Source organism: Salvia miltiorrhiza, chromosome 4 (genome assembly GCF_028751815.1).
Source record: "Salvia miltiorrhiza cultivar Shanhuang (shh) chromosome 4, IMPLAD_Smil_shh, whole genome shotgun sequence".
NCBI classification, from domain to species: domain Eukaryota; kingdom Viridiplantae; phylum Streptophyta; class Magnoliopsida; order Lamiales; family Lamiaceae; genus Salvia; species Salvia miltiorrhiza.
The window spans coordinates 20,346,035-20,354,657 of NC_080390.1; the positions used below are offsets into that span (position 1 = coordinate 20,346,035).

The 8,623-nt window shown below is 35.0% G+C and overlaps 1 protein-coding gene across 3 annotated transcripts; it reads left to right on the top strand.

The window, feature by feature from the left end:
* Positions 1–788: 788 nt before the first annotated feature.
* Positions 789–8,257, top strand: LOC131022792 (phosphatidylinositol 4-phosphate 5-kinase 8-like). 3 transcript variants are annotated; one of them, XM_057952318.1, is made up of 11 exons: positions 789–981; positions 1,256–1,331; positions 1,435–1,481; positions 1,593–2,618; positions 2,702–2,869; positions 3,333–3,498; positions 4,032–4,142; positions 4,233–4,420; positions 6,288–6,442; positions 6,930–7,088; positions 7,854–8,257. In XM_057952318.1, exons 3-11 carry the CDS (start codon positions 1,465–1,467, stop codon positions 7,856–7,858), a joined length of 1,995 nt encoding a protein of 664 aa, XP_057808301.1. In that variant the 5' UTR covers positions 789–981; positions 1,256–1,331; positions 1,435–1,464; the 3' UTR covers positions 7,859–8,257. The 3 variants fall into 3 exon arrangements, with proteins under 3 accessions (XP_057808301.1, XP_057808299.1, XP_057808300.1); XM_057952316.1 differs by having other exon boundaries at positions 801–981; positions 6,930–7,098; XM_057952317.1 differs by lacking the exon at positions 789–981 and having other exon boundaries at positions 1,016–1,331; positions 6,288–6,444; positions 6,944–7,098.
* The last annotated feature ends 366 nt before the right edge of the window (positions 8,258–8,623 follow it).

Genomic DNA, 8,623 nt, shown 5'->3' on the forward strand with positions numbered 1-8,623 from the left:
GTACGAAACGAAGTCGTTTTTTCCATGTCATTTAAAAAAATATATAATATAAATTACATTGTGGCATCCGGCGAGCCACATCATGCTTCTGGTAACCGAAAAATAGATGCGGGATATATTTGATAAAAATCTTATAGTTTGAGGGTTTATAGAATATTTCAAAAGTTTCAGGATATTTTTGATAAAGTGGGTATAGTTTAGGAGTTTTCATGATATTTACCCTATATTAAATTATACGGATTAGTGTGCGTGTGTTGGCCAAGCGATAAGGGGTTAATGCCTAAGGGCAAAGGTCTTGAATTCAAGTCCCTTGTAGCGCGATTTTTTAATTTCTTTATTTAATATTGTAAATTTATCAAATATTAAATTATACGGATCAAAATGCATAGTTATTTTTAATTTTTCTAAGTACATACTTCTATTTTGTATTATATCGATATTGTTTAAACTTTTCTTGAATAATATGCATTTAATTAATTAGTATTTATAAATACAAGTATATCATTGAATATGAGTTTAGGTTCTAATCCGTATTAGGTATTACAAATAATCACAATAAGACACTCTGTCAGAAGATCCTCTTAAATTATTTAACCTCCTAGCTAAGACTCTCCAGCTATTATATAATCTGGCATCCTAGCATGAGCAACTAAGAAAATAAATTAACAACAGAATCCTATTCCTAATCAAGATTTCATACCACAAATCGTTGAAGTATCTCATTCTGCAATTAAAAATGGCTTATCGATTCTTATAGGTCAATTATTCTCAACCATCATGTCCCATTGTGTCGTGGAAAGCAGATGTTTTTTACCCTCCAATCTTATTAAACTACAAAGAAGACGCAAGATTCTTTGAGTGTGTTTGTCCTTTGCCTCTTTTGCCTTTTTCTCTTTGTTTCTTTTCCTTTCCCAACCAATTCCACCACTACAATTCCATACAATTCATGGTTTAGTTCTAAAAAGAAATCAATACGACAAGGTGCAGTTTCTCAGTTCACGAGGCTCGCAAATTCACATGATAATATTGGAAAGTTTGGCAAGTAGAAATAGAATAATAATATTGACAGGGTTTTAGTGGAATATTGGAGTTTGTTTCCAGCATCCATTACCTGAATGCTGTTGTCCTTTAATGTTTTAATTACCATATAATATTTTGGCCAGCTACTTATTTTGATGAAACTTTTAATCATATACAAGGCTGAACAGTAACAATGTGATCTTAATTAATTTGGCATTTTCTTTTTTCTTTATAGGTTCAAAATCCAAAGAATACATGCCATTTCATGTCAGGATAAACCGTAGGAAAAACCATAACATCACTGCAGAAAGGTAGATACAAATAGATGATTGGGGTTATCATGATTTTGTTATCTGGTTTAGCTATTTGAATCACATAGAATTAGTTCTTATATTGTGTTGAATGTTTCTGCAGTTAGCTTCAGTAGGAGTCGGTCATTCTGTCATGGAAAATGAGGAGAGGTACAATTTGCAAACCTTTTTTATGCTTAAGCTGGCTATAAATGATGTCAAGAGTTCTGTTTGCTTACATGGAAGATCTAGTGCCAACTTATTAGTAACCTTTATATACAGGGGCTCTGAAAAGATATTTTCGAACGGAGATGTGTATCGTGGTGGTTTTAAGGGAACGATTCCCCATGGGAAAGGTAAGTATACATGGTTAGATGGAAGCATTTATGAAGGTGAGTGGGAAGAAGGAAAGATGGCAGGGAAAGGGAAGATCCGTTGGTCCTCAGAGGCTATGTATGAGGGTGATTTTTGTGGAGGTTATCTTGATGGTTTCGGAACTTTTATTGGTTCCGATGGTTCCATGTACAGAGGTTGTTGGAAGATGAATTCTCAACATGGCATTGGGCGGAAGCAGTATTCAAATTCAGACATTTATGATGGTTGTTGGAGAGAGGGAGTGCGAGAAGGCAGTGGCAGGTATGCATGGAGTAATGATAACATATATATTGGGAATTGGAAAAATGGGAGAATGTGTGGTAGAGGGCTTATGAAGTGGTTTAATGGAGATCTCTTTGATGGCTTTTGGCTCAACGGGTTGAGAGATGGGTCAGGCTGCTACAGATTTTCTGATGGAAGTTATTATTTTGGAACATGGTCTAAAGGGCTGAAAGATGGATCTGGAACATTTTATCCTGCCGGAAATAAGCATCTGAGCAAACTTAATCTTGAAAGCCACAAAGACAAGAGGCTGTCTCAGCTGTCATCAGATCATTTAGATGAATCTATGATACCTAGTGTAAAGCCAAGTCTATCTGATAAAATTTCATCTAGCTTTAGAAGGGGTTCTGGTAGATTCTCTCATAAAGCTACATTGATCACAACTGATTCATTGAGAGAAATGACGCCACATGAGAGAGAGAGATCATCTAATGGCTCTCAAACTGAACCAGACAGCAACACTGTGGCATATGAGAGGGAATACATGCAAGGAGTCCTTATGAAAGAAAGGGTTAGAAATATATCCAAACTATCTCATACAAGTAAACAACGTCTCAAATTTGCTAAAGATGTAGAAAAGAAATCATGTTTCAACATTTTTCAAGGCCACAGGAGCTACTTTCTGATGCTTAGCTTGCAACTTGGTATCAGGTATGCAAAATAAGGTTCTAAATTTGTTACATCCAATGGTGGAATAGAATACCTTATTCAAATATCTTATGTGAAGTTGACAGGTATACTGTTGGAAAGATCACACCGGTTCCTATGCGGGAAGTCAGATCATCTGATTTTGCAGAACAAGCAAGAATAAGAATGTATTTTCCAAGAAAGGGTTCTCAACTGACTCCTCCGCACCATTCTATCGACTTTTACTGGAAGGACTATTGTCCCATGGTCTTCAGGTATGTATTAGGCCTTTCTATAGAGGAAGATTTGACATACTCATATTATCCTCTCGAGTAATTATTGTATACTCTTGGTGAATGGAGGTAGTATTTCTTTTGAAAAGTTAGTTATTTTTAGCTATGGCCATGGGCTATAGCTTCATTTTACGGGCTTAATTTATAGTCTTAATAGATTAGGAGTTGTTCGCTTCATAAGTTCATAGGACTCGTCCTTCTCTTCAGAGGACTTATGTCAGAATAAAAGGAGTCCTTCTCCTTGCGACAAGTACTCGTCTAGGATTTTGTCTTTGAAGTTTGATCGAGAAACAATACTTGGCGCTTGGGCAGGAGAGAGCTTCTCTTCTGATTGTTCTTTGTGTTTCATTGAATTCTCCTTTACTCTAACAGGGTTGTGAAAGCATTTCTAAGTTGGATGCTGCTTTTCAGTGACTTAACGTGGCCCCGTGGGTCTCATTTTCAGGAATCTGAGAGAATTATTCAAGTTAAATGCTGCAGATTACATGATGTCCATATGTGGTGATGATGGTTTGAGAGAGCTTTCTTCCCCAGGAAAAAGTGGAAGCATTTTCTATCTCTCTCATGATGATAGATTCGTAATCAAGACACTAAAAAAATCTGAGCTTAAGGTGACATAATGGAATGAATCTCCTACATTACATGTCTCGTTTGTTTTTGTTGTGAAATCAGAGATCTAATAACTACCTGTCATTATGATGGACGAAGAATGACATTATTTAATAATAAGCCCTTGTTAGCACTTATATTGTGATTATCACTAGATGATTGAAGAAATTGGAGACCCTATACATTGACTTAACTCTGGATGCAGTTTAAGGGATAAATCTACTTCATTAGGTGATGGAACATGGATTACACATAAACCGAGGAAAGGTGTGGTTTTTGGCTTAAGAATTGGTAAAAGGAAGAATAGTGGTGAATGGGCGAGAGTACTGGTTATGCTATCTTCTGATTATACAGAATTTAATGTGGTAAAGAAGGATTTGTTTTTTAAAAAAATTTACTGTAGCCTGCATAATTTTTAATTAATATTCTTCATCTTGTGGCTGTTTTCTTGATTTCGGTATAAGATTGCTATCTAAATTGCTATTCCACCCTAGTTTACAAATTTTAGTGACTTGTTGTTCTCAATGTTGCACAGGTGTTGTTGAAGATGTTGCCTCACTATTATAGTCATGTACAAGCGCATGATAACACACTCATTACTAAGTTCTTTGGGACACACAGGATAACATTAAGACGTGGAAAAAAGGTTATTATCCATGAATATGACCAATTGCTTGCTAGAGATAAAAAAGGGAATTACTTGTGTTTACTATATTGCAATAACTTCTATTTACAGGTCCGCTTTGTGGTCATGGGGAATATGTTCTGTACTGAATTAAGAATACATCGACGATATGATTTAAAGGGCTCGGTTCAGGGCAGATTCACAAACAAGGATAAGATTGATGAGAGCACTACGTTGAAAGATCTTGATTTGGCTTATGAGTTTCATATGGACAGGTCATTGCATGAGGCATTGTTTAGGTAAATTAAAGTCTCTCTTATGATTAATTTTGTTAGAGTCAAGTTCCATATTATGGGATGTAGAGACTAAATATGTTGCTTTCTTAAAAGTACTATCTGCAGTTATTTAAAGTTTTTAGTATAATGAAACTTTGGTATGGTAGCTTATGGAAAATAGTTGAACTCTAGATAACTTAGTTAAGGTGCAAAATAGTTGAAATCTATAAAAATCACATATTATAGATATTCAGCGTGTCTAGATCATGCTATGGAAGTTTTGATTTCTTAGTTCCCTTGGTAGTCTGGGGCTGATTGTGTCTGACACACATGAAGTATTTTTGGTAATGTGCACATGCATCTGGCTTTACCCGCCTCGTGAAGAATGAATTATAAATGAAATACTACCTTCGTCCATAAAAAATAGTCCTAATAACAGATGGTATGGTTATTGTATTGTGATTGGAGAATGGATCCCACTTAAAAAAATAGTGTTTATAATTATAATTAATTGTATTGTGAGTGGAGAAGAGAGTCTACCATGTGATAGATAGTTTTCAAGAATGGAAATGGACTAATTTTTGTGGACATCCCAAAGTGGTAAAAATAAACTATTTTTTGTGGACGGATGAACTAAAAAAACTTTTAAATATAAATGATGAAAGAGTGTTGGTACCGTACTCTAGTGCTTATTTTCTTCTCACTAGCTCATTGTTAATGATCGGAAAAGAATGTTTTTACTAAAAATTTAGTTGTTAATTTGCTATAAAGTGAAGTTAATATTCTGCCTTGCTAGCTAGTTGAACTTGTCAATAAATGTAGAACCAATTGCAGTTGCAGGAGATAGGATACTGCATGCAGCCTTTTCGTGCCAATAAAGAACTAATGAAACAAGTGTAACTATGGTTAAGATCATTGGTGATAAGCACACCTATTATGTTGGCTTGAGGTTCATGTATTAAAACTTAAATTGGAAAGTCAATGCATCTAACAGGAAAGATTCAGAAAAATGTGATAATTATCCGAATCAGAGCATGCTTCCTTTTTCAAATCTTCGGCCTAATAATGCCTGGTTGCCAAAGTATTGGTTGCAGCATCTATATCTTCCTAGTGCCAATTAATTATTCATATGATGAGATGTTAGGTATATACCGACTCCTTTTATAGAAACACACACTCACACACAAAACCACACTTAGAATTGTTGCTTGTATTTTCTTCTCTAATGCATTGCCACTCGCACTAGTATTTCATTACAAATTTCTGTACCTTTTTATATTCCCCAAAACCTCAGTCTCCAAAAGAAACAATCTGCATTCGGGCATTACCTAAGGACACAAACCTTATAGCATGTCAATGACTTTCTATGACGTAGCAGTGATAAACAATTGCATATTGGCTGATTCATGCAGTTGTTCATAATTTAGATTAACAAAACATTGAGCATTGTTAATATCTAATGGTAGAGACTGCAGTTTGAGATCACCAAAAGATTGAAAGATAGGGAAGATGGTCAAATTTATTGGATCAGCATGAACAAAGTGGAAAAAAAAAAAAAACTTTAAAAATTATGTTCAATTAGTTTCTTCTCCTTAACAAGGATACATGCCAATTTTCACTAGTTTTTTTTGTCATGAAGGATGAGACTTAGTTATTCAAAATATTCTCCAAATGTTTGTCCATTTTTTACTGCATTCTAGCGTTTGCTGCGGAGATGACTTGAAGCTGAGGCCTTTTTGGTGATCTAGTAGCCATACAAATCCAATTGACAATAATAGACTTAATGAGTGCCCTATCATTTTTTAATGCTTAAAGTTGGTCCTCTGCTTCTTCTGCATAAACAGTGTATTTGCATTTCTAACAATTTTTCTCTTATATTTTATTGCTGCAGGCAACTATCTCTTGATTCTGCATTCTTGGAATCTCAGCATATAATAGATTATAGCCTCCTCTTGGGGTTGCATTTTAGAGCACCTGAACATCTAAGATCGCTATTAGAGCCTCCTGATTCACAACACCAGGCTGAGAGCACTATTAGTGCTGATGGTGAGTTTAGCTTCTGAGAGGAACAATTTGGGCTGATTATATATTTCTTAAATTGTGGGGCTTGCTTCTATTACTGAGATTTTGCACTTTTTAGTGTCAAAAGCCAAATTGCTGATACAAATTTGATCTCGATTAGTAGAGAGATTATGAAAATACCGAATTCTGACTACGATTTTGTACCTTTTTAAACTGTCCTTTTAAGTTGTGAATTTTGAAGAAGTCTGTGCATCAGTGACTGATATCAGTCACCATTTTAATGTGTTGCTTTGTGGTGATTCAAATGGAAAGTGATAATGTTTTTCTTTCCCAATTACTTCTCACAAACCAAAACCAATATAACATGTTTACGTTAATACATCAAATCTTCTGAGCAAAAACTGTAACATAGTCTCTGTTTCTTCTAATTTCTTTTATCCTCATTTCCATTTTCTAGTAGAGGATTGTTGTATCAAATTTGTGAATTTGAATAAAGGGTTTCCTTGTGAAGGTGTGATTTCTGAAGGAGACATCTTAATTCCTCCAAGGGGTTTAGTGTTAGTGACCCATGAGCCTGGTGCTGTGAGCATTGCACCAGGTCCTCACATTCGGGGTGATACATTGAAAGCATACTCTATTGGCGACAAAGAAGCCGATCTTCTTCTTCCTGGTACTGGAAGGTCATTTTCTTTCTTTAACTTTTCTATTATATTTCTTCTGCTGAATTCTTAAACTTAAGAACAAGGCTGACCTGATTAACTGCATATCCACTTTTTTACTGCAAATTTTTGTAAGCTAGCTCCAACATGTTAAATTCATGTAGGAAAACTGAACCTTAATTTACCAGATATCATTAGGTAAAATAGTTCTCGTAAAAAAAAATTGTTTTTTTTTTGGGAACATCAGTATCACTTATTCAAAGGAAAAACTTAAATGTCATTTGGGGTCTTTTTATCGTGATTATGATGTGTGTGCGAAGTTGATGGATTCTCAAGCTACTCAGTCCATAGCCTTCTGGGTGCGTTGTGGTTTCCAAACCACAACATGATTTTGTGTGGTGATTAGTTAGCTGGCATAAATTATGGAATGGATAAAAAACCGTTAGAGGAATTTCCTTTTCATGATTGATAAAGATATACTAGGATACCTCCAATCCCAGCCTTCAATGCGATATTAATCAAGCAAAATTAGTTCAAATGGTAGAAATTATCAAGAGCCTTGAGATATCCTTAAGTTCCAATCTATCTTAGTAAATAATGGATTAGTCTATACTATTTTATTTATCTAGCCTAATCCTAAACGTCCCCTTATGTGTAGGCTATATAGCTATGATAGTGATTTGATTAGCCCAGCCACAGTAAATTTCTTGTTGGTGTCTAGTGGTTTATGTTTATTTTTGTTATGTTTCAAGGCTTAAGTAGGTGTAAATTTTCAGGTTGAGGGTGCAATTAGGAGTAAACATGCCGGCTCAGGCAAATCACAAAATCGTGCAGGCAGAGACCGATAACGCTGAAACAGAGCTCTTCGAGGTGTACGACGTCGTTCTTTACCTTGGCGTGATTGACATATTACAGGAATACAACATGAAAAAGAAGATGGAACACGCGTGTAAATCTCTTAAGTTTGATCCTATGTCAATTTCTGTTGTAGAGCCTACGCTTTATTCAAAACGTTTCATTACCTTCCTAGAGAAAATCTTTCCTGTTCAGCCGTAAGGGGACAGAGGAGAGCCTTCGGATCACCAATTGGATTTCTTATGTGAGTGTATACGTTAAGCATATTTAAGATTATTTTTGTATCTTTCACCTTATGTTTCGGTAATTGATTCACTACTTAGCTTTAGTAATCGAGTCAATTTGCAAATTTGTGTTGAATATACAGTTAAGGTTGCTGTTGAAAGTTGTGGTGGATGGTGATATCCCTAATTGATTATAGGGTTATTTTGAAACTATAGTTTGAATTTTGATATTATGGTGATTTTAGCCCTAATTTAGAATATTACAAATATATTATGTATTTATTTTATTATTAACTTAAAGAGTCTATCTCAAAATAGGTGGCCAACATAAATTAATATGCCAAGGCCGCTAGACCAATGATATTCTCAACTATGTTGAAATAGCTCTTACGATAATGATAACACTAAAACAATATCAGTTTGCTCGAATGACTAGGCTAGAGTTATAAGAATTATTTACCTATCAC